Source organism: Heterodontus francisci, chromosome 9, assembly GCF_036365525.1.
Source record: "Heterodontus francisci isolate sHetFra1 chromosome 9, sHetFra1.hap1, whole genome shotgun sequence".
Lineage (NCBI taxonomy): Eukaryota > Metazoa > Chordata > Chondrichthyes > Heterodontiformes > Heterodontidae > Heterodontus > Heterodontus francisci.
Genome location: NC_090379.1, coordinates 6,412,883 through 6,439,410, shown reverse-complemented (window position 1 = coordinate 6,439,410; position 26,528 = coordinate 6,412,883). Strand labels below are relative to the sequence as shown.

General features: G+C 44.8%; 1 protein-coding gene across 4 annotated transcripts in view; it reads right to left on the bottom strand.

Annotated features, from left to right (window-relative positions):
• mthfd1b (methylenetetrahydrofolate dehydrogenase (NADP+ dependent) 1b) overlaps positions 1–26,528 on the bottom strand; it is a 103,780-nt gene that overhangs the window by 50,784 nt on the left and 26,468 nt on the right. For all 4 annotated transcript variants that reach the window (XM_068038489.1, XM_068038490.1, XM_068038491.1 and 1 more), the window contains exons 5-12: positions 25,508–25,644; positions 24,159–24,259; positions 17,223–17,359; positions 12,948–13,059; positions 11,065–11,192; positions 7,142–7,239; positions 266–439; positions 24–160 (exon numbers count right to left, since the gene is read on the bottom strand). In XM_068038489.1, the coding sequence (XP_067894590.1) occupies positions 24–160; positions 266–439; positions 7,142–7,239; positions 11,065–11,192; positions 12,948–13,059; positions 17,223–17,359; positions 24,159–24,259; positions 25,508–25,644 (1,024 nt within the window). The remainder of the gene's footprint in view (positions 1–23; positions 161–265; positions 440–7,141; positions 7,240–11,064; positions 11,193–12,947; positions 13,060–17,222; positions 17,360–24,158; positions 24,260–25,507; positions 25,645–26,528) is intronic.

Here is a 26,528-nt window from a genome sequence, read left to right as displayed (position 1 = left end):
TTGGAGATTACGATGGAGGTTACCTTTAATCCCAAAGGTTGGGCCCTGAGATGGCTGCCGAACACAAGCAAAAACATTAATGTCCAGGTGAGCGCCAATGGCCTGTGCCAAGCCGATCGTGGTGGTACTCTTGCCTTCGCCGAGAGGTGTGGGGGTGATACTACAATACAAACCATTATCGTTATTTTAGAAATACACCAGTCTTTTTCTCCCCTTCCCTCTCCACAATAAAAGCTTGACTCTAAGAAAGAAAGGCCAGCCATACCCCGTGACGACTACATATTTCCCATCTGGTTGGTCCTTCAGGCGTTCGAATGTGGACAGAAGCACCTTTGCCTTCGACTTCCCATAGAGCTCCACTTCATCGGATAACAAACCAACCTCCTTAGCCATGCGGCTGATGTGCTTTGGTGTGCAAGACCGTGAAATCACAATGTCACTGGTGGGAAATAATATTTTTTATAATTAAAATAAACCCAAACATTTAGTACACAAGACACCCAGCACCACTGCATTGAGCTCAGATTTTCACCACCTCTCATAAAGCCCTAATGCATGCTGGTGGCTAGTGGCAGCCCTCCAGCTCATCACCTAAGTGATATAATTCATAACAACCATGGCTCAGTGGGCAGAACTCTCCCGCCTCTGAGTCAGAAGGCCATAGGTTCAAGTCCCACTCCGAAGGCTGACACTCCGTGCAGTACTGAGGGAGTGCTGCTCCGTTGGAGGTTCCATTTTCAGATGAGACATTAAACCGAGGCCCTGTTTGCCCTCTCAGTTAGACGTAAAAAGATTCCACGACCACCTTGGAAGAGTGGAGAAGTTCTCTCTGGCATCCTGGCCAATATTTATCCCCCAACCAACGTTACTAAAAATGGATAAACTGGCAATTATTATGTTGCTGATTGTGGGATCTAGCTGTGCACAAATTGGCTACTGTGTTTCCTACATTACAACAGTGACAATACCTTAAAACTACTTAAATGGCTGTAAAGTGCTTTGAGACATCCTGAAACCGTGCTATATAAGCTTTAAACACCGAGGTTCATTGGATTGTCAGTCACCCACAGGAATAGGAGGAGGCCATTCAGCTTGTTCTGCCATTCAATGAGATCATGGCTGATCTGTATCTGTACCCAGGCAGGCACACTTTACAGCAAAGGCCTGTATAATGATCAGGAATGAGAATGCTATCCCCGAGGTATTGAGGTCAACTGCAGCCAACCCAGCACAAATCAGGAATTGTACCGGAACCTTCCATCGTCAGTACGAGTATCACATTGGGCAGTGCAGTTATCGAGCAAACCCTCCAGAGAGCTAGAAGCAGATGAATGACTACGGAGCTCCTATTTAGATGGCATGACGAACAGTACCACTGGGATGACATCGGAGCATCACTCTACGTCACACTGGATGGTGGGAAAGGGGGAAAGGGTTTTACACAAAATATCAACTTTGATGGTGCCTCTATCCAAGAGTTCTGCATGAATCAGAGAATGGTTAAAGCACATAAGGCCAGCCAGTCATGTCTATGCCAGCTCTCTGCAAGAGTAACTCAGCTAGTCCTACTCCTCCACTTTCCCTGTAGGCCTGAAATTATTTTTGTCTTCAGGTGCTTATCCAATTCCCTACGGAAAGCCCTGATTGAATCTGCCTCCACCACAATCTCATACAGTGCATTCCAGATTCTAACCACTTGCTGCAGAAAAAAGCTGTTCCTCATGTCGTCGTTGGTTCTTTTGCCAATCACCTTAAATCGGAGTCCTCTGGTTCTTGACCCTTCCGCCAATGGGGACAGTTTTTTCCCCTATCTACTCTGTCCCTATATATTTTTTTGTTTGTACAGAATTCACTGCTTCTACTTCAATTTTGATCTGAGATGCAAATCTCTATCACCTGGAAGGACAAGGGCAGCAGATGCACGGGAACACCACCACCTGCAAGTTCCGAGACACACACTATCCTGGCTTGGAACTATATCGCTATTCCTTCACTGTCACTAGTCAAAAACCTGGAACTTTCTCCCTAACAGCACTGTAGAGGTACCTACACCGGATGTCCAGTCACCAAAATGAGGAAGCAAATGACCGTCTCTAATCCACAACTGTTTTATTGGCAATTCACAGCTCAGTCCAAACATCAGTTTCCACTCTTTCCTTCTGGACTAACTCTGTCCAGAGGTAACTCCCCAACTGGGCAAAAACCCAGCCCTTAAATGCATAACTATAATAAGCATCACCTGCTCTCTATTAATACTGAAATGAGCCCTGTTAATTAAAGGCACCAGCATTTTCAATAGTCAGATTCCCTTTCTTTTAAGAAAAAAGCCATATGTACAGATAAGTATATATATAAAAATTTTAGATTCCCAAACATTACATAGCGAGATATCCTCCTTCTAGAACCGTCAATAGCTTTTCAGAACAGGCATTCCTCTTAGTAAAACAGTCTGATAGTTGATGACTAGAATCCACCCATCTCAGCTTAGAGATTTCCTTCCTTTCCAATATTTGCTTCAAACTGGCTATGTCTATCCTCCGGAGCACCCGGAGGAAACCCACGCAGACACAGGGAGAACTTGCAAACTCCACACAGGCAGTACCCGGAATCGAACCCGGGTCCCTGGAGCTGTGAGGCTGCGGTGCTAACCACTGCGCCGCCCTGTATATTGAATGTATATTATCCCAGAGATCTATTATCTATGTAACATTCAATTTGTATTGTCTTTTCAGTCTCACTTTTATATAACATTTCTTCCAAAATCTTGGACAAATATAGCGCCTTATCAACAGAATCCACGAGTACAAGAGTTTCAGCAGCTAGTGTGCTCTTCACCATTCTTCTTATTTTCTTGGCCTCCCATGCCAGTGGGCAACTTTTACCATTCTCTCCCACAAGGAATATCACAAACCCTCCTGCACTGGAAAATCCATCACCAAGGTTTACATGTGAGGCATCACTAAAAATTATTAATTTCATATTTTTGAAATCACCCAAAACAGGGAACTTCAGCATATGCTTGTCTATTTTTAATGTTTTGTTCACCCTCAGGATGTCTTCAACCTTAGGATGTTTCATCACAAGACTATGTTCTAACACATCAAAACTTGCATCCGGTCTCGTCTGTGAGGCTAACCAATTGAGCTCTCCGACAAGACTCCTCAACTGTTCCATTTCATCCTTAGACGTAGCTGCGACTTTCTGTCCCGATCTGGTGCGCCCAATGTGATGGGAGTGACATTTTGCAAGTAAGAACGTTGATGTAAAACTACATCCGACTCACCCTGTTTTATCTCCAAACCCATATATTTAAAAGCCCCAGGAGCTTGACTGCCAATTTTTAATTGTCATAATTCGATGAATAACATTCTTTTCAAACTCATTAGTACCACCCCACAAAAAATCGTCCACATGCATCATAAAGATACCCAAAAGTTTTCCATTATAGTGCCAATAAAACATTGCATGATCCGCCTGCAGTTGTAAACACCCTAACTGTAACAGAATTGCTCTCACCGAAAAATACCATACCCGGGAAGCATTATTCAACCCATAAACACATTCATTCAACTTCCAGAACTTCCCCTCTATGTTTGATGTTTCCTTCGGAGACTGGAGAAACACTTCCCTCTGATGCAGGTCACCCTGAAGGAAAGCTGCTTTGATATCTATGGAATTGCACCTCCAAGGATAAGTTGCTAAAATAGCCAAAAAGACTCTCAATCACCTTTCCCACGGTTGGAGAATCTACCCTGATATCTTTATGCCCCAAGCACTCCTCAAAACCTCTGGCCACCAACCGAGCCTTGGCCTTGCAGGTCCCATCTGGTAGGACTTTTTCTGTACAAATCCATCTGTGTGATAGAGCAGGTTGGCCCCTATCCACAGCCTCTGATTATACCCCAAATTCTCTCCAACTATCTAACTCTCTCTTATTGCCCGATCTTCTAACCTATTAGCGGCTATGAATGTTTCACGAACATGGGGACTTCTGCTTCTGACCATATCCACAGAAGTTTCTCCACTATCTAGGCTACACCGTTGCCTCATCAGGATGCGGCCTCTCTCACATTGAGTTCTCTCTGTACTACCCCTATCAAAATGTCTACTAGAGGTCCTTTCAACTGTACGCGACCTTTTTCTCCTCCCAGACGCATCTCCTGAATCATTATCTGAACTCGAGCTACGTTTTCTCATTCTCCATTCTTGAACACCTGTTTGCCAATCCATGCCCTTCACTTCTGGTCCCTCTTTCTTGGACATTTAACCGATTTTTGTATTTTCCTGTAAACTTCCCTGCTCGTCCCTCCTGTTATTGGAACTGGCTAGCTGGTACACCACCCCAGAACCTACTTTGGGCAACTGAGATGGCTTCTTTTTGTTTTTCCCGGACAGTACGGGTATCAGTATCTATTTCTTGATCTCTCAGATCCCACCCCTCTGGCTCAAAATCACAGAATGCAAGGGTATACGATGTAGATGGTGCCTCATGATCATCACCTTCTCCCATGTTCTCGGTGTTGGAAAATTCATAACGCATCCCTAGAACCCGCAAACAATGTGCTGTTATGGTTTGAGTCCCATGTTGTATTACTAAAATTTTCCCATCATGTCCAATGACTTTTCCCGGACCTTTCCGTTCCCTATGCCCTTCTCTCTTATAATAAACAAGATCGCCAGAACTAAAGTCTTCCCCAGACCGTCTTATGCAATGTCTTAATGCTCTCTGAATTTTTTCTGATGCTTCAGCTTGGATAAACGCTCTCCTGCCAGCATGTAGCGCATTTAGGTAAGCGGAGAAAGTACAGCTAATAATCGTTCCCTCCAGGGCCGGAGGATCGTCACATAGTATGGAAGGCAATTTTGGATTACGGCCGTATACCAATTGGTAAGGGCTACACCACCCCCCCACCATTTGTAGAGTTTTTTTTGCATGTACTGCCCATGCCAGAGCCGTTTGTAGCTTAACAGTTCGGTTGATCCGCCAGTATTTTGTGTAACATGTCATCGATTATCCCATGATTTCTGCCCCACACTTTCAGGTCCATAGCCACCACTTCATTAAATTCCCGAGCTAATGGGACACTCACAACCGGGCGCGGTGGTGTCTTCCGATATTTAATACATATGTCACATTGAGATGTGATTTGTTCAACAAGGGAGTCGTATTCTTTATCCATAACTCCGCCATCCTTTAGTAGTAGCTTTAATTTCTGCGATGAAGGATGGGAAAATTGTCTGTGCAACTTCCAGATAATCCTCCTCATTAGACAGACTCTTGTCTCCAGACGTCAATAATACTTCTTGAACTTCTCAGCGAGAAACACTCTATTGTATTCCTTTGAGAAAACAATGTCCTGATCCAGTGAATTGTAAATTTACCAAAGACAAACGCTTTGTCATTCTCCATGTCCAAACTCATCTTTGCTTTTTTCATCAAAGATTTACTCATCAACAGTGGTATGTCACTCTGGACCACATCAGTGCTGACGAAATGACGCATTCCTGCTATTTCACATGGGAGGACCACTCTCTTTAAAGACGTTAACGTATTATCGTCTCCAAACCTAAAGCAAGTATCACTTTCATCTTCTCTATCTTTACTTCCATCTGCCTTGTCAAGGGATTCCAAGTAACAGTTCAGCCAATCGACTCCACACACTATTGAGGGACAGCCACTATCTAATATCGCACAACTGAATGAATCGGCAACCAAAATGCTCATGGCCCGACTCATGTTTTCGGTCACCAATATGATATTGCCATGTCGTTCATTATTATCATATTCATCATCAGAACTGTCCATCTCATGAGTCACTTCAAATACTCAATTCCTGGTTCTAGGACAATTCCTTGCATTGTGATACTTAGACTCACATATTTAACTTATTAACCACTCCCTGCGCATCTCTGGGATTCGTTCGCCGGTTATCATCCCAACCTTGCCTTCTGTTTTGATCCATAGATCTATCATAAGTGCGACCCACTTCAAAAGGTCTGTCAGCAACTCTCTCTCTGTACAAGCGCCCACGACTAGGTCCCCCGTCGATTTTGAGAGCCAGTAATCATGGAGTCCTCCATTCTCTGTCTCACTGCAGAATTTCCAATTTGTGACATAAAGGTATCCGGAAATGATTGTTTTCCCAACAATTTCTTTAGGGCTGCAGTCATTTGCTTAAAAAGAGAATCTTTACCATGGAAGTGCACCCCTGTCGAAACCAAAAGTCTATTTAGAGGAGAGACCTGTGCACAATCTAACAATTTGCACGCAAGCACAGACTCAAGAATTTCTCGACTGAATTTTTTTAGTCTGTTATATAACCCATCAAATTCCATGACACATTCGTCCATGGACTGATTGTCCGTCTTCTTGAATTTATCAAAAGTCGACTGTGCCTCATAGGCTTCCAACAAATCATCTTTTTTGTCGATCCTGTCCATAAATTGTATTAGAATTGGCAATCCCTCTTCAGTATCCAAGTCAGTAACGTTCAGTTCCAAAAATACTTAATTTCTAATCTTGCTTTTTCCTGGTAAAGACAAAGCCAAGGCCATACCTTGCTTCCTCTTGGTTAGGGAAGTGACCCGAGTCCACATTAAAAGACCAGTTCGAGAGCCTACAGCGTGACCCAGCCATTTCACCCCTAAAGCCACCAGGAGCCTTGCTTTGGTTAGAGAAAGGAACTATGTTTTTCTTTATATTCCCACCTGAAGAGATTGAAGTTAATCCTCTACTACCATGTTAAACAGGCAGATGTCCAGTCACCAAAATTAAGAAGCAAATGACCGTCTCTAATCCACAACTGTTTTATTGGCAATTCACAGTTCAGTCCAAACATCAGTTTCCACTCTTTCCTTCTGGACTAACTCTGTCCAGAGGAAATTCCCCAACTGGGCAAAAACCCAGTCCTTAAATACAAAACTATAATGAGCATCACCTGCTCTCTATAAACACTGAAATGAGTCCTGTTTAGTTAAAGGGACCAGCATTTTCAATATTGTCACATGGACTGCAGTGGTTCAAGAAGGCGCCTCATCACCACCTTGTCAAAAGGGGCAACAAATCCTGAGCTTGCCAGCGACACTCACATCCTGTGAATGAATAACAAAAAAAAAGGATGCAGAGAGCTCATACACCTACCTCGGGACTGGCTCCACACGTTTAAGCTTCGTGTAGTGAATGGGCCACTTGCCTGGCTTGCAGTTCTCCAAATAACGTTTTGCACCCTCAATGGTATTCTGTCACAGAGAACGCAAAAGGTCAAGAATAAAATTTCCATCAACACAATGCAGTTCCATGCTGTGTTTTTTTTTAAGAGTCATACAGCATAGAAACAGGCCCTTCGGCCCACCGCGTCCATGCCGACCATCATGCCGACCATCATGCCGATCTATACTAATCCCACCTGCCTGCATTAATTCCATATCCCTCTATGCCTTGCTCATTCAAGTACCTGTCCAGATGCCTCTTAAATGTTGCTACTGTTCCTGCTTCCACCACCTCCTCTGGCAGCTCATTCCAGATACCCACAATACTTTGTGTGAAAAATTTACCCCTTTGATCCCCTTTAAACCTCCTCCCTCTCACCTTAAATCTATGCCCCCTAGTTTTAGTCACCCCTACCATGGGAAACAGACTCTGGCTATCTACCCTATCTATGCCTCTCATAATTTTATATACCTCTATCATGTCCCCTCTCAGCCTCCTTCGCTCCAGGGAAAATAGACCCAGCCTATCCAATCTCGCTTTATAACTCAAGCCCTCCAAACCAGGCAACATCCTTGTGAATCTTTTCTGCACCCTCTCTAGCTTAATCACATCTTACCTTTGCGGCGACCAAAACTGCACACAGTACTCCAAATGCAGCCTAACCAACGTTATGTACAACTGTAATGTAACGTCCCAACTCTTGTACTCAATGCCTCGGCCGATAAAGGCAAGCATGCCATACACCTTCTTCACCATCCTGTCTACCTGTGTTGCCACTTTCAGGGAACTATGTACTTGCACCCCGAGGTCTCTCTGCTCAAGAACACTCCCCGGGGCCCTGCCATTCACTGTATATGTCCTGCCCTGGTTTAACTTCCCAAAATGCATCACTTCACACTTGTCTGCGTAAATTCCATTTGCCACTCCCTTGCCCACTTTCCCAGTTGATCTATATCCTGTTGTAACCTTAGACAACCTTCTTCACTGTCCACTATACCACTAATTTTGGTGTCATCTGCAAATTTACGAATCATGCCCCTTACATTCACATCCAAGTCATTAATATATATGACAAACAACAGAGGGCCCAGCACCAATCCCTGCGGCACACCACTGGTCACCGGCCTCCAATCTGAAAAACAACCCTCCACTACCATCCTCTGCCTCCTATCACCAAGCCAATTTTGTATCCAATTTGCTAGCTCACCCTGGATCCCATTTGTTCAAACCTTCTGGACCAGTCTACCATGCGGGACCTTGTCAAAGTCCTTACTAAAGTCTATGTAGACAACGTCCATCACCCTGCCCTCGTCAATCCTCTTGGTCACCACCTCAAAAAACTCAATTGAATTCGTGAGACATGATTTCCCACTCACAAAGCCATGCTGACTATCCCTAATCAGACCATGCCTTTCCAGATGCTTATAAATCCTGTCTCTCAGAATCCCTTCCAATAACTTTCCCACCACTGATGTAAGGCTCACCGGCCTGTAGTTCCCTGGTTTACCCCTGTTGCCCTTCCTAAATAAAGGCACAACATTATCTATCCTCCAGTCTTCTGGTACCTCACCCGTGGCTAACGATGATACAAAAATCTCTGCCAGGGCCCCAGCAATCTCCTACCTTGCTCCCCATAGCATCCTATGTTTTTCCTTTTTTCTCCATTTTTCTTCTCTATTCTTCTGATGGTATCACCTGGTTCCACAGGATACAGCAGCCTTCCCCAAACATAGAAAATAGGAGAAGGAGTAGGCCATTCGGCCCTTCGCGCCTGCTCCGCCATTCATTATGAACATGGCTGATCATCCAACGCAGTAACCTGTTCCCGCTTTCGCCCCATATCCTTTGATCCCTTTAAACCCAAGAGCTATATCTAACTGCTTCTGGAAAACATACAATGTTTTGGCCTCAACTGCTTTCTCTGGTAGCGAATTCCACAGGTTCACCACACTCTGGGTGAAGAAATTTCTCCTCATCTCAGTCCTGAAAGGTTTACCCCGTAGCCTTAGACTATGACCCCTGGTTCTGGACTCCCCCACCATCGGGAACATCCTTCCTGCATCTACCCTGTCAAGTCCTGTTAGAATTTTATAGGTTTCTATGAGATCCCCTCTCACTCTTCTGAACTCCAGCGAATATAATCCTAACCGACTCAATCTCTCCTCATGTCAGTCCCGTCATCCCAGGAATCAGTCTGGTAAACCTTCGCTGCACTCCCTCTATAGCAAGAACATACTTTCTCAGATGAGAACAAAACTGTACACAATATTCCAGGTGTGGCCTCACCAAGGCCCTGTATAATTGCAGCAAGTCATCCCTGCTCCTGTACTCGAATCCTCTCGCTATGAAGGCCAACATACCATTTGCCTTTTTAACCGCCTGTTGGACCTGCATGCTTACCTTCAGCGACCGGTGTACGCGAATACCCAGGTCTCGCTGCATATTCCCCTCTCTCAGTTTCTAGCTGTTCAGATATAGCCGTTTCCTTCGTAAATCCATGCTGACTCTGTCTGATTCTACCACTGTTCTCCAAGTGTTCTGCTATAAAATCTTTGATAATGGACTCCAGAATTCTTCCCACTACCGACATCAGGCTGACTGGTCTATAATTCCCTGCTTTCTCTCTACCTCCCTTTTTATTGGGGTTACATTAGCTACCCTCCAATCTGTAGGAACTGTTCCAGAGTCTATAGAATCTTGGAAGATGACCACCAATGCATCCACTATTTCTACGGCCACTTGCTTAAGTATTCTGGGATGCAGACCATCAGGCAGGATAATGTTTGGAATAGGCTGTGGCTTTATTCAGGACACACTGTTGTACTGTGCAGGGGACCTCATCTGTACCGCTTAGCTTTCATCGCAACTACAGCACAGAAACAGGCCACCTGGGCTAAATGGTCAATGTTGGACCTTATGCTCCACACGAGACTCCTTCCACTCTATTTAATTCAGCTAACCCTATCAGCAAAACCTTCTATTCCTTTCTCCCTCATGTATTTATCGGGGGTCGGCGGGAATGTGGAGTGATCAGTTCAGCCATTAACTTATTGAATGGCGGAGCAGGCTCGAGGGGCCGAGCGGCCTACTCCTGCTCCTAATTCGTATGCTCACGACAATCTATAATAGTAATGGTGCCATAAAACTAAGACTAGCTTTCAATTCCAGATTTATATGAATTAACTGAATTGATGAATTAATTGAATTTAAATTCCACCAGCTGCTATGGTGGGATTTCATCACATATCCCCAGGACATCAACCTGGGCCTCTGGATCACTAGTTCAATGACATTACCACTGCACCAATGTCTCCCCATAGTGTCTCATACAGTCTCCATGAAGAGGCTATGCAAGTGCATGAGCAAACCATGGATTTCATTCAGGATGTGCACTCCAGCTCAAAGACCCTCGCAAGACGGGGGGGCGGCACAGTGGCGCAGTGGTTAGCACCGCAGCCTCACAGCTCCAGTGACCCGGGTTCGGTTCTGGGTACTGCCTGTGCGGAGTTTGCAAGTTCTCCCTGTGACCGCGTGGGTTTCCACCGGGTGCTCCAGTTTCCTTTCACAGCCAAAGACTTGCAGGTTGATAGGTAATTTGGCCATTGTAAATTGCCCCTAGTGTAGGTAGGTGGTAGGAGAATGGTGGGGATGTAGTAGGGAATATGGGATTAATGTAGGATTAGTATAAATGGGTGGTTATTGGTCGGCACAGACTCGGTGGGCCGAAGGGCCTGTTTCAGTGCTGTATCTCTCTATGAAAAACCTCTCTCTATGAAAGACTTTCTCACTGAACCAATCTCTTCCAAAACAGCAGTGAAGTTGGTAGAGTTACAGTATAAGATGGGCAAACTCACCGCCATAAGCATGCAGACAGTCATGGGTCCCACGCCACCAGGCACAGGAGTGATGTAGGAAGCCACCTGCTTGGCCTCGTTGTAAGCCACATCACCAACCACACGCTTTCCACTTGACTTTGTGCTGTCTAAAACAAAGCAGCGTGCAAAATTACAGCAACACATATACTGCCACCTGCAATCTTTATGCCTTCCTCCCAAAGTTAGTCTCAACTGCTTCCCCATCAATCGATAGGACTGAGAACAGAATCAGCAACAAGGGCCATTGAGATAAGCAGTTTGAGGGAAATAAAACACAGAAGGTGCGGCAGGCTCAGTGGATCAGAGGGCACACCTACAACACCTCCCATTCGCACAAAGCCACTTGGATAAATAAATCCATTGGCATATTTGACCCAATCCTATTGCACTCAACAAAAAGCTGGAGTTTTTTCCTCTAGAAAAGAGAAGGCTGAGGGGTGACCTGATATGTAAAATTGTGAAGGAGCTTGATAGGATAGATGGAGAGGAGATATTTTCATTTCTGGGGGAGACCAGAACTAGGGGCCATAAATATACTTCCTTACCCAGAGTTGTGAGACTGCAGATCTTCACAGAATCGTTATACACAGGAAGAGGCCATTAGGCCTGTCGTGTCTGCGCTGGCTCTCTGAAGAAGCAATTTACCTGGTTGCTACCACATGGTGTAGTTGAGGTGGATAGCTTAGGTGCATTTAAGAGGAAGCTAAATAAGTACATGAGGGAGAAAAGCATAGGATGTGCTGATAGGGTGAGATGAAGAGGAGTGGGGGGAAGTTTATGTGGAGCATAAACACCAGTATAGACCTGTTGGGCCGAATGGCCCGTTTCTAGGTTATTCTATGTAACAACTACGTAAATTTATATAGTGTTGTTAACTTAGTAAAACATTCCAAAATGCTTCAAGGGAGCGAATATCGAACAGAATTATTAGGTTAGGTGACCAAAAGCTTGGTCAAAGAGGTAAGCTGTAAGGAATGTCTTAAAGAGGGAAAGAGAGGTGGAGAGGTTTAGGGAGGGAATTCCAGAGCTTAGGGCCGAGGTCGCCAATGGTGGAGCGATTAAAATCAGGGTGCTTAAGAAGCCAGAAGTGCAGGAGCATAGATATCATGGAGGGTTGTGGGGTTGGAGGAGGTTACAGAGGCAATGCAATGAAAGGATTTGAGAACAGGAATGAGAATGTTAAAAATTGCGACATTGCTGGAGCCAATGTAGCAAGAATGCAAGCACGGGGTGGTGTGAATGGGACTTAGTGTGAATTAAGACACTAGTGCTGTATTGTTTTGAAATTGCAATTGCATTGTGCACTCTAGAGGCAGCTGTAGAACACACAAACTAGCAAAGGGGAAGTGAAACTAAAATAGAATAAAAGAAAAAGCCGGTCTCATATATCTTATACCAAACCCAGCTAAATCTCACTCCAGTCCCGAAGACATCACAGACATGGGCAGCAGGAGCTCAAGCCCAGCGGTAAGAAAAGCGTGGATGAGGGTTACAAGGATGTAAGATTCCATGGCCAATATTCATGAAGAGCAGGGGAGAACCTCTGGTGTCCTGGCCAATTCCTCAATCAACATCACTACAACAGATTTATCTGGTCATTACCACATTGCTATATGTGGGAGCTTGCTGTGTGCAAAGTGGCTGCTGCATTTCCTACATTACAACACTTCAGAAATACTTCATTGGCTGTTAAGCAATTTGTTCCCATTATAGAAACGCAAGTTCTTTCTTTCTGAGAGTACTATGAAGCAACAGGGTTGACTGTAGTTTACAGTCGGAGCTAGCCGGCTCTCATCACATCACCAAAGGGAGGAACCAGCAAAAAAGGCCCGCAAATCATTTTCTAATTGAGTTTCTCTTACCGGGAATGTAGTTTATTCCACAGTCGATAACGACAGCTCCAGGTTTGATCCAATTTCCTTTCACCATTTCAGCTTTGCCAGCTCCAACCACCAGAATGTCAGCCCTCCCAACCTAAAGACAAAGACAATGCCTCAAGATTTACATCAGCACAAAGAGACAAGATGAAAAACAAAACAACTGGGGCTCAGTTCCCTAGGTAAGGGAGGTAAGCCAATAGAGGTCTTTAAATTGTGAAGGGGTTCAATAGGATAGACATGGAGAAGGTGTTTCCACTTGGGGAGGAGACCAAAACTAGGAGCCATAAATAGAAGATAGTCACTAATAAATCCAATATGGAAATCAGGAGAACTTGTTTGCACTGAGTGGTGAGAACGTGGAACTCATAATTGCGGTGAATAGTATAGGTGCACTTCAGGGGAAGCTTCTTAGGAATGGAAGGCTATTTTGATGGGGTGAGAGGAACGAGTTGTACTGAATGTAAATTCTATGTAAAAGGCAAGTGGCACATGTGGGTGGCACCTGCCCAGCAGTTAGAGACAGGATACTGCTGTCAATGGACACTGTACGAAGTTTGAAAAACAAAACACAACTTCACACCCACACAAACAAAAAAGGATGAAAAGAAATCCTGTTTTCCAAGACCATAATGTTCTACAATTGACTTCATCCCACCCACAAGAGGAAAGTGGATGCAATGGGGGACACACATTTAAATTGGGAGCATGGGGTCAAAACATTAGGGAATTAGGGCAGGCAGTGACAAGTGGGGTACCACAGGGATTGGTGCTAGGACCCCAGCTATTCACAATATACATTAATGATTTAGATGAGGTAACTAAATGTAATATCTCCAAATTTGCAGATCACAAAACTGGGTGGGAGGGTGAGTTGTGAGGAGGATGCAGAGAGGATTCAGGGTGACTTGGACAAGTTGAGTGAGTGGGCTAATGCATGGCAGATGCAGTTTAATGTGGATAAATGTGAGGTTATCCACTTTGGTAGCAAAAACAGGAAGGCAGATTATCTGAATGGCTATAAACAGAGAGGGGAATACGCAGCAGGACCTAGGTGTTAGAATTAGAATTAGAACATTACAGCACAGTACAGGCCCTTCGGCCCTCGATGTTGCGCCGACCTGTGAAACCATCTGACCTACACTATTCCATTTTCATCCATATGTCTATCCAATGACCACTTAAATGCCCTTAAAGTTGGCGAGTCTACTACTGTTGCAGGCAGGGCGTTCCACGCCCCTACTACTCCCTGAGTAAAGAAACTACCTCTAACATCTGTCCTATATCTATCACCCCTCAACTTAAAGCTATGTCCCCTCGTGTTTGCCATCACCATCCGAGGAAACCCTATCTAACCCACTGATTATCTTATATGTCTCTATTAAGTCACCTCTCCTCCTCCTTCTCTCCAACGAAAACAACCTCAAGTCCCTCAGCCTTTCCTCGTAAGACCTTCCCTCCATACCAGGCAACATCCTAGTAAATCTCCTCTGCACCCTTTCCAAAGCTTCCACATCCTTCCTATAATGCGGTGACCAGAACTGCACGCAATACTCCAGGTGCGGTCTCACCAGAGTTTTGCACAGCTGCAGCATGACCTCGTGGCTCCGAAACTCGATCCCCCTACTAATAAAAGCTAACACACCATATGCCTTCTTAACAGCCCTATTAACCTGGGTAGCAACTTTCAGGGATTTATGTACCTGGACACCAAGATCTCTCTGTTCATCTACACTACCAAGAATCTTCCCATTAGCCCAGTACTCTGCATTCCTGTTACTCCTTCCAAAGTGAATCACCTCACACTTTTCCGCATTAAACTCCATTTGCCATCTCTCAGCCCAGCTCTGCAGCCTGTCTATGTCCCTCCGTACCCTACAACATCCTTCGGCACTATCCACAACTCCACCGACCTTACTGTCATCCGCAAATTTACTAACCCACCCTTCTACATCCTCTTCCAGGTCATTTATAAAAATGACAAACAGCAGTGGCCCCAAAACAGATCCTTGCGGTACAGTGGCGCAGTGGTTAGCACTGCAGCCTCACAGCTCCAGGGACCCGGGTTCGATTCTGTGTGGAGTTTGCAAGTTCTCCCTGTGTCTGCATGGGTTTTCTCCGGGTGCTCCGGTTTCCTCCCACAAGCCAAAAGACTTGCAGGTTGATAGGTAAATTGGCCATTATAAATTGTCACTAGTATAGGTAGGTGGTAGGGAAATATAGGGACAGGTGGGGATGTTTGGTAGGAATATGGGATTAGTGTAGGATTAGTATAAATGGGTGGTTGATGGTCGGCACAGACTCGGTGGGCCGAAGGGCCTGTTTCAGTGCTGTATCTCTAATCTAAAAACCACTAGTAACTAAACTCCAGGATGAACATTTGCCATCAACCACCACCCTCTGTCTTCTTTCAGCTAGCCAATTTCTGATCCAAAGCTCTAAATCACCTTCAACCCCATACTTCCGTATTTTCTGCAATAGCCTACCGTGGGGAACCTTTTCAAACGCCTTCTCGTACACCAGTCGCTGAAGGTAAGCATGCAGGTGCAACAGGCGGTAAAAAAGGCAAATGGTATGTTGGCCTTCATAGCGAGAGGATTCGAGTACAGAAACAGGGATGTCTTGCTGCAATTATACAGGGCCTTGGTGAGGCCACACCTGGAATATTGTGTGCAGTTTTGGTCTCCTTATCTGAGGAAGGATGTTCTTGCTATAGAGGGAATGCAGCGAAGGTTTACCAGACTGATTCCTGGGATGGCAGGACTAACGTATGAGGAGAGATTGATTCGCTGGAGTTCCGAAGAGTGAGGGAGGATCTCATAGAAACCTATAAAATTCTAACAGGACTTGACAGGGTAGATGCAGGAAGGATGTTCCCGATGGTGGGGGAGTCCAGAACCAGGGGTCATAGTGTAAGGATACGGGGTAAACCTTTCAGGACAGAGATGAGGAGAAATTTCTTCACCCAGAGAATGGTGAGCCTGTGGAAACTGCTACCACATAAAGCGAATGAGGCCAAAACATTGTATGTTTTCAAGAAGGAGCTAGAGTTAGCTCTTGGGTCTAAAGGGATCAAAAGGTATGGGGAGAAAGCGGGAACAGGTTACTGAGTTGGATGATCAGCCATGATCATAATGAATGGCGAGCAGGCTCAAAGGGCCGAATGGCCTACTCCTTCTCCTATTGTTTTTCTGTCAATTCTAGCTGAACCATTGATCTGATGCAGCTGGCTCTTATCAAATGCGGCCTTGCACAGGTAGAAATGGACAATAATTTGCTGCCTGCCCATTCTCAGCTTCAATAAAAACTTGCATTTATATAGCACCTTTAACATAGTAAAATGTTTCAAGGCACTTCACAGGAGTGTTACCAGAAAATGCTTTGCACTGAGCCACATAAAGAGATATTAGGGCAGGTGACCAAAAGCTTGGTTAAAGAGGTAGGTTTTAAGGAGTGTCTTAAAAGAGCAAAGAGGGATGGAGAGGTTTGGGAAGGGAATTCCAGAGGTTCAGGGTTAGGCAGCTGAAGGCACAGCTGCCAAAGGCAGGATGAAGGAAGTGGGGGATGCACAAGAGAATTGGAGGGGCATAGAGATCTCGGGGTGATTGGACTTGAGGTGGTTACAGAGATAGGAAGGGTGCAAGGCCATGGAGGAATCTGAACACGAGGATGTAAAATTTTAAAATCAAGGCATTGGTGGGCCGAGAGGCACATTTCCTGTATTTGAGGAGGTTTGTTAAGTGAGACGGTGGGCTGGAAGGGGGGAATACAAATGAAGTACAAAATTAATCCTTTAACAGTTCTATTTGGTGATGCACGGAAACCAGCTTGCTGATGCCACCTCATGGTGGAACTAAGAGTTAAATTTTTCTCATTACTCTGCACTGTTTATAGACACAGGCACATTTCTCTACCCAACTCTAATCACGGAGACACCATTACCATAAAGATAGCAGCGACTCAAGAAGGCCGATCACCACCTTCTCAGGGCAACCAGCAATGGGCAAGAAATATGGCCTTTGCCTACATCATCCATAACCTTTTTTTCTTTGAACCCCTTACCCCAACGAGCTCATCAGGGTCACTGACAACCTCATCAGCTCTTCCAAGGCTAGACTCTTTGCTCCACTCTGCTCCCCTCCCTTCCCTTCTACAACTGAGCTTCACCACCTTCCTTTCCTGCTCAGCTAAGAACCGAAGATCTTTTCCAAGCAAGTTAAATTGGTTCCCGCTATCTCTGATGGCAGCGGACTCCCGTACCTCTCCCTGGAGGTCAGCCGTCTTAGAATGGCACGTGGTTACAGTGGCATTGTTCCAAACCAGCAGATCACGCATGGGAGCACCAACAATCTTGCTTCTTCCGATAACGACAGCCCGGGAGCCCGCCATCTTCACACCTGCAACAACAAAGACAAAAAGTATTCAGTGCCAGAAGTGTTAAATCACAGCAGTAGTTCGGCACAAAAATCTAAAAACTTAGATCATATAGCACAGGAAGCAGCCATTCGGCCCACTGTGCTTGTGCCAGCTCTTTGAAAGAACTATCTGATTAATCCCACTCCCCTGCAAATTTTTCTAACTATTTATCCAATTTCCTTTTGAAAGTTATGATTGAATCTGCTTCCACCACCCTTTCAAGCAGTGAATTCCAGATCCTAACTCACTGAGGAAAAACATTTCTCCTCACCTCCCTCTGGCTTTTTTGCCAAATATTTTAAATCTGTGTCCTCTGGTAACCAACTCTCCTGTCAGTGGAAACAGTTTCTCCCTATCTGCTCTAGAAAAACTTCTCATAACACTGCCATTAAATCTCTCCCTAACCGACTTGTTATTTCGTCCCCACTTACCCCGCCCCACCAACACCCACTGATAAAGAGGCCCATGAGTAAATTGCTCATCTGCCCTCCCAAAAAAGCAGGGCAAAGACTGCTCATCGCTTCATAGTAAACCTGAAATCCTACTCGAGGTCATATTCGAATGGCTTTGATCACACACCACTCACAACTGCAGTGCTGCCCAAGTTTAAAAACATAAATACCACACTTACTAAGAGGTGAGGGGCTGGCTCACGCACTGATTCGCTAAAGCCTCTCCACCATCATCAAGGCACAATTCAGGAGTGATGGATGAGTGCAGCTCCAATAATACACAAGAAACTCAACACCATCCAGGACAAAGCAGTCCACTTGACGACTATTCCATCCAGCTCCTTAAACACTCACAGGGGTGCACAGTGTACACTATCCACAGGATGCACTGCAGAAACTTGCCAAGCTTTTTGCAGCAATATCTCCCAAACCTGCAACCCCCACTACCTAGAAGTAAAAGGACAGCAAGTGCATAGGAATATCACCAGCTCCAAGTCACACACTATCCTGACTTGGACATATATTGTCTGTTGCTTCACTGTTGCTGGATCAAAATCCAGGAACTCCCTTCCTAACAGCACTGTGTGTGTACCTACTCCACATGGACTGCAGCAGTTCAAGAAGGCGACTCACCACCACCTTCTCAAGGGCAGTTAGGGATGGGCAATAAATGCTGGCGTTAACAGTGTCTCAACCATATCCCGAGAATGAATTTTAAAAAAACGCTATAGCAAGTGTCAAAACTCTGTTCCTAGTCATCTACATCACAGAGCTCTGTGATCCACATACAAAGTTAGAATGAGCGCTCCTATTAATGTGTATATATCTGAGGCTGCCAGTACTAAGGTACGCAAACTTTTCCAGGTATATGACTGCTATTTTACAAGTGGCTGCTGGACCAATATTGCCTAGCTTAGTCTCAGCAGCACCGAAATTGTTTGATTGTTAGGCATTGATCTTTCTATAATTCTTGAGACACAGTTATCAGTCGAACTTTATCTGGACATTTCTGGCTCGCACGAGCAGTATTAACCCGAAGTAGACACAGGGAGCTTTGAAGTAAAGCAGCTTAGAAATGTTCCCAGACATCTCCCTTTTTAAAAAATTCATTCATGGGACGTGGGCGTCGCTGGATAGGCCAGCATTTATTGCCCATCCCTAATTGTCCTTGACAAGGTGGTGCTGAGCTGCCTTCTTGAACATCTGCAGTCCACGTGGGGTACGTACATCCACAGTGCCGTTAGGAAGGGAGCTCCAGGATTTTGACCCAGTGACAGTAAAGGAACGGCGATATAGTTCCAAGTCAGGATGATGTGTGATTTGGAGGTGAACTTGCAGGTGGTGGTGTTCCCATGCATCTGCTGCCCTTGTCCTTCTAGGTGGTAAAGGTCGCGTGTTTCGAAGGTGCTGTTTCAGCAGCCTTGGTGAGTTGCTGCAGTGCATCTTGTAGATGGTACACACTGCTGCCACTGTGCATCAATGGTGGAGGGAATGAATTTTGAAGGTGGTGGATGGGGTGCCAGTCAAGCGGGTGCAATGGTTCTTAGATAAATGTTAAGTGTATTCTAATAGCAGATCTACAGTTTCACAGGAACAGAAGTAGGCCATTCAGCCCATCAAGCCTGCTCTGCCATCCAATATGAACATGGCTGATCATCCACTTTAATGCCTTTTTCCCACACTATCCCCATATCCCTTTATGTCATGGTATTTAGAAATCTGTCAATCTCTACTTAAAACATACACAGTGACTGAGCTTCCACAGCCCTCTGGGGTAGAGAATTCCAAAGATTCACAACCCTCGGAGTAAAGAAATTTCTCCTCATCTTTATCCTAAGTGGCTTCCCCCTTATTTTGAAATTGTGCCCCTGGTTTTAGACTCCCCAACCAGGGGAAACATCTTACCTGCATCTACCCTGTCTATCTCTTTAAATATTTTGTACATTTCAATGAGATCACCTCTCATTCTTCGAAATTCTAGAGAATACAGGCCCAGTTTCCCAATCTCTCTTCACAGAACAGTCCCGCCATCCCGGGAGCAAGTCTGGTGAACCTTTGTTGCACTCCCTCTATGGCAATAATATCCTAAGATAAGGGGACAAAACTGCACACAGTACTCCAGGTGTAATTCTATACAATTGACGCAACACTTCACTACTCCTGTACTCAAATCCTCTTGCGATAAAGGCTAACATACCATTAGCCTTCCTAATTGCTTGCTGCACCTGCATGTTAGCTTTCAGCGACTTAGTGACGATGACACCCAGCTCCCTTTAAACATCTACACTTTCTAATCTCTTACCATTTAAGAAATACTCTGCACATCTGTTCCTCCTACCAAAGTGGTTAAATTTAAACACACCGTGTTTTTAGCTCCCCCTTGGTGAATCCTTGTTCACCGCTTTCCAATTACACGGCAAAGAAACCAGCAGATTTAAAGAAGGAAAGTTGAACTTTAATTCGGTTGACACCTACGGATACACGACGCGCCCTCACTAACATGCATATGCGATACACACATGCAAATAGAGACAGAACAGAGCAGAAGAAAAATAATACAAATAGGCAATATCTGAAGAGTTGTTGTTACAGTTCTTCAAGCTCACTGTAGAGTTCTTGATTGTAGGTAGATCTTGCTTTTCGTTGGGGCCCAGTCTTCTTCTTAAACCTTGTTCACTGTAGGAGACTTTTCTCTCTTGGGGTTCATGTGTCTTCAGTGGATTCAATGGTTTGTGAGAAAGGGATGGGAGCAGACAGGAGAGATCTTCTCAGCCCAGGAGCAAACAGACTTTTTGTCCAAACTGTTTGTACAAATTCAAAAAACTCAGGTTGCCCAGCAGGTTAGTCATGTGACTAGCTGGTTTGACCATGTCCGTTTGTGTATTCGGCCATCTTAGCAGTCAAGCTGGAATGCAAGCTCCCCCACCTTCAACATCTGGTGATCAAAAGTCTGTTGTGGGTTGAATGTGTCAGGGAATGGCTGTTTTATCCTTCCAAACACAGTCTGTAATAATGCAAATGTCTTTTCCAGCCACGGCTGATCTGTTTAACAAGTCCTTTCTTCACTCCAGTAGCAATTTAAAATCAATGTTCATGACATTGATGTGCCTCATTCTTGGCAGGTGAGGGCCTAGCATGATACTAAGTCTGTCCAAATCCCCTTGAAGCTGCTTTGCATCTTCCTCATAGCACACATTCCCACGTAGTTTTGTGCCATTCGCGAACTTGGAGATACTACATTTGGTCCCCATATAGAAATCATTGGTACATATTGTGAACAGCTGGGGCCCAAGCATTGATCCCTGCGGTACCCCACTAGTCACAGCCAACGCGAGAATGACACATTTATTCCTACTCTCTGCTTTCCGCCTGTTAACCAATCCTTAATCCATGTCAGTATATTACATCCTATTCCACGTGCTTTAATTTTGCTAACCAGCCTCCTGTGGGGGACTTTATCAAAAGCCTTCTGAAAGTTTATTCGGAAGGTGATCTTCCAGCAAAAATAGTGTGACACGTCCTTTGTTCTACCTTGTACACTTCAAAAAGTATTTCTTTGGCTGTAAGGTGCTTTGGGGTATCCTGAGGTAGTGAAAGGTGCTGTATAAATCCAAGTTTTTCATTTTTAATCTTGTGTGTGTGCGCTTGGGATTGTACTCTTCTCAGTACGAAATACTTTCCTGTATATTTTTTGCTCACAGATTTAATAGGGGTTAGGGAAGTATTATAACCAACTACAGTCACCACTGTCCCATGACCTCTGCTGCAACGTGCCCATGTGGAGAACGGGGAAGGTGAGGATTGGGCTAGAATAATTCTCCCCAGGTTTGAATGGTCTGCGCACAAAACATCCAGCATCAAGCATTAAGAACATAGGAACAAGAACATTCAGGCCTGAGGGCCTGTTCTGACATTTGAATTAGATCATGGCTGATCTGTATCTGAATTCCATCTGCCTGCCTTGTAACCCTGAATGAAAATCTATCAATCTCAGTTTGGAAATTTTTAACAGCCACAACGTTTGGGAGAGATTTCCACTATCCTTTGTGTGAAGAAGTGCTTTCTGACTTCATCCCTAACAGCCTAACTCTAAACATCTTGTTCTGGACACCAGACCAGAGGAAAATAGCTTCTCTCTATCTACCTATTCAATTTCTTTAAACATCAAACACCTCTAGTTAAACAACTAGATTATCCTTAATATTTTAAATTCAAGGAATACAAGGCTGTGTCTATATTGAAATGCTGGACCCTTTAATGAAACAGGACTTAATTCAGTATTAATAGAGAGCAGGTGATGCTCATTGCAGTTTGTATTTAAGGGCTGGGTTTTTCCCCAGTCAGGGAGTTCCCTCTGGACAGACAGTCAGTCCAGAAAGGAAGCGTGGGAACTGATATTTGGACTGAACTGTGAATTGACAATAAAACAGTTGAGGATCAGAGAATGTCATTGGCTTCCTCATTTTGTAACTGGATATCTACCTGTTTAACAGGCTGGTCTATGCAACCTGTCCTCAAAATATAATCATTATAGCCCACAATGGCTACTTGGGTGAATTATTGGAGCGCAACTGTCTGAGGGCAAAAATGCCTCAGCAAGAGGCAGTTGGCAATATAATCCGGCGTACAGAGCGAAACCCAAGGGAGCAACACTGTATGGGAGACAGATCATTAGCAGTGTGTCATTTCTTAATAAATGATTAGGAGACCATGAGTTGCCCCAATCTCATCAAATAAAAACGTCCTGTCAATAATTCTGGTCTCCATGTTATAGAAAAGGTTAGAGGCACTGGGGAAGTACAAAAAAGTTTGAAGGATGATACCAGAACTGATAGAGAATACCAATCAAAAAAGGATGAACAGGCTGGGGCTCTTTTCTCTCGAAAAGAGAAGGCTGAGATGTGATGTGATAGAGATCAAGATTATGAAAGGGTTCGACAGGGTAGGTGTAGAGAAAATGCTTTCACTTGTAGGGGAATCAAAAACTAAAGGTCATCGTGACAAGAGCGTCACCAAGAAATCAAATAGTGAATTCAGGAGAAACCTCTTTACCCAGAGAGTGGTGAGAATGTGGAACCTGTTTCCACACAGAGTGGTTGAAGCGAATAGCATAGATGCATTTAAGAGGATAAGCATGTGTGTGAGAAGGAAGTCATAGAATCATAGAATGGCTACAACACAGAAGGAGGTCATTCAGCCCATTGTGTCTGTGCCAGCTCTCTGCGAGAGCAACTCATCTAGTCCCACTCCCTCGCCTTTTCCCATAGCCCTGCAAATCTTTTTTCTTCAGGTAATTACCCAATTCCCTTTTGATAGCCACCATTGAATCAGCCTCCACCAATGTTTTCATGTTGCACCTAATTCTTTTGCCAATCACCTTTAATTGGTGTCCCCTTGCTCTCGATCCTTCCAGCAATAAGAACAGTTTCTCCTTATCTACTCTGTCCAAACTCCTCTTGATTTTGAATACCTCCATCATATCTCCTCTCAACCTCCTCTTCTCTAAGGAGACAAAACCCCAGCTTCTCCAATTTATCCTCATAACTGAAGCCTCTCATCCCTGGAACAATTCTCGTAAAACTTTTCTGCACCCTCTCCAATGCCTTCACATCTTTCCTGAAGTGAGATGCCCAGAATTAGATACAGTGCTCCAGCTGAGGCCGAGCCAGTGAATTATAAAGGTTCATCATAACTTCCTTGCTTTTGTACTCTGTGCCTCTATTTATAAAGCCCAGGATCCTATATGCTTTATTTACCACTTTCTCAACCTACCCTGCCACCTTCAACAATTTGTGCACTTATACCCCAGGTTCCTCTGTTCCTGCACCCCTTTTAGAATTGTACCCTTCATTATATATTGCCTCTCCTTACCCTTCCAACCAAAATGTATCACTTCACACTTCTCCGCATTAAATTTCATGTGTGCCATGTGTCCGCCCATTCCACCAGCCTGTCTATGTCCTCTTGAAGTCTATCACTAGAGGGTTATGTTGATGAGGAAGGACGGAGGAGATGCAAGTGAAGAGTCTAGAACTAGGGGTCACAATCAGGACTGAGATGAGGATAAATTTCTTCACTCAGTGCTATTAATCTTTGGAATTCTCTATTCCAGAGGGCTGTAGATGCTCAGTTGTTTAGTATATTCAAGACGAAGATCAACAGATTTTTGGAGACTAAGGGAATTGAGGCATCTGGGGATCAGGTGTGAAAGCAGAGTTAATGAGCACGTTCAGCCATGATCTGACTGAATGTCAGAGCAGACTCAAACAGACATGTGGCCTACGCCTGCTCATATTCCATATGTTCCACTATCGAATGCTGTTCCTACCAGTCTGTTTGATCAACTCCAGGCAGCCATTGGGAGTACAGGGGATGAAGCAATCACCCAAGTCACCTCGAGCCAGCTTTCCTGCGTTAATGCTGGTTAATCTGGAAGGAACAGTTAGTTAAAATGGGTGTTAAAAAAAAAACTGCATCTGTCAATCCAATCCACTAGACCACCCTAAAAACACCTCACAAAATACCCCCCATACAGGCACACTCGCAATACACATCATCCAACCTTGTTGGAACAGTTAGAAGTTCTTGGCAATACACTAGAATGTGCGATCAAAACTCAGGCACACGTACCATCTCTTTTCTTCCGAACATACTATTCTGTATAGAGAACTGACCCCCCCAATACCACCTTCTCGGGGCAACTAGGGGGATAGCCAACAAATGTCAGCCTCACCAGCGACACCCACATCCTGAAAATGAAATTAAGCCAGGTCGTTCATAATGCGTCAATCAGAAACATTCCTGGATCTTCTCTATTTAAGCATCAGTGACCGCAACTTTAAACTAGTCTGAAAGCTGATCCAGACTGACAGCATTCTGCCAAAACTGTTAGCTCAGACTACAACCATGGCCCTTGTTGCTCAGGTGGACAGAATAGATCCCATGGCACCATTTCGAAAAGGAATGGGAGAGTTCTCCTCTATGCCCTGCTAATTATCCCTCAACCAATGTCACTTAAAAAAAATTATCTGGTCAATATTATATTGCAGTTTGTGGGAACTTGCTGTGCGCAAATTGGATCCCACGTTTCCTACATTGCACCTAATTCTTCTGCCAATCACCTTTAATTGGTGTCCTCTTGCTCGCGATCCTTCCAGCAATAAGAACAGTTTCTCCCTATCTACTTTGTCCAAACCCCGCTTGATCTTGAATACCTTCGTTGGCTGTAAAGCACTTTAGGACATCCCAAGTTGCAAAAGGCGCAACAGAAATGCAAGTCTTTCTTTTCTCTGTCATAACGGAGCAGCCGTTCTAGTTTTAAAATAAAACTGGATTCTTGCAAGCACTTAATTTTTCTCTAAGAATGGGGAGCGTTTCGCACCAGAACGGCTTCCCCCTGCGCCCACAAACCAGGACTTTACTTCCTCATTATCAGCTAGCTGAGGGGGTAATTATGGCACCCAGCTTGGCACAGAGACAAAAAGGAAAATCCTGGGTCGACCCCCAGTTTATGCTCAAGTCAATGCACCCCATCTGGGGTAGCGATTGGGGCACAACAAATGGTCGAGGGGTCAGGGAGGGTGTGCTCACTCTGGGATTACTGTTCACTGACCGCAGTAGGAAAGCACACAATCTAGAGGGTGTCCCACAACTAAAATATAAACACTCGATCCTTACCCATCAACATCTTTCTCGGGGGCGACTGCATTTGTTACTTTTTCAACATCAATCGGGTTAATGGAGTCCAGTGGGAGCTGAATAATGAGTCCATGCACAGTTGGGTCCTCATTAATGTGGGTGATGTAACTCAGCACCTGTACAGGTCAAGAACAGGCCAATTAGCAAGATGACCCAAATCTCACCAACAGAGCGTGGAATCTGGAATGCACCACAACCAGGATCACTGCTCCCGCAGGGTAGCAAAATACACTCTGAATAGGATCACTGCTCCCGCAGAATACCCAAACACACTCGAATAGGATCACTGCTCCCACAGGATACCCAAACACATCACGGAAATTCTGCAAGGTGATTGGTTGGGTAAGTAACAGCTGTTAGTGCATTTAAATTGCTTAAAAAAGGGGAAGGTTTTTTTAAAAAACCCTCAAGTGATAAGATACTACTCAAATTAGTGTAATTTATTAAGGACTTTAGATTGTACTGGGTAGTGTTTGGAGCAGAACACCACCGTGAGTGTAATTAGTATTTCTTAAAGGGAGTAACTAAATTACGAGCTCGCACCCGTGATATGCGCCTCCTGTGCTATGTGGGAAATCAGGGATGCTTCCAGTGTCCCTGACAACCATGTGTGAAGGAAGTGTACCCATCTGCAACTACTGACTACTTGCATTACGGAGCTGGAGCTGAGGATGGATTCACTGTGGAGCATCCGTGATGCTGAGGACCTCGTGGATAGCACGTTCAGTGAGGTGGTCACACCACAGGTAATGGCAGCACAGGCAGAAAAGGGATGGGTGACCACCAGGCGGAGTAGTAGGCGCAGGCAGATAGTACAGGAGTCCCCTGTGGCCATCCCCCGCTCAAACAGATCTACCGTTTTGGATACTGTTGGGGGAGAATGGCCTCCCAAGGGAAAGCAGCAACAGCCAGGTCCATGGCACCATGGATGGCTCTGCTGCACAGTAGGGCGGTAAAAAGGAGTGGAAGAGATAGTGATGGGGGATTCTATCATAAGGGG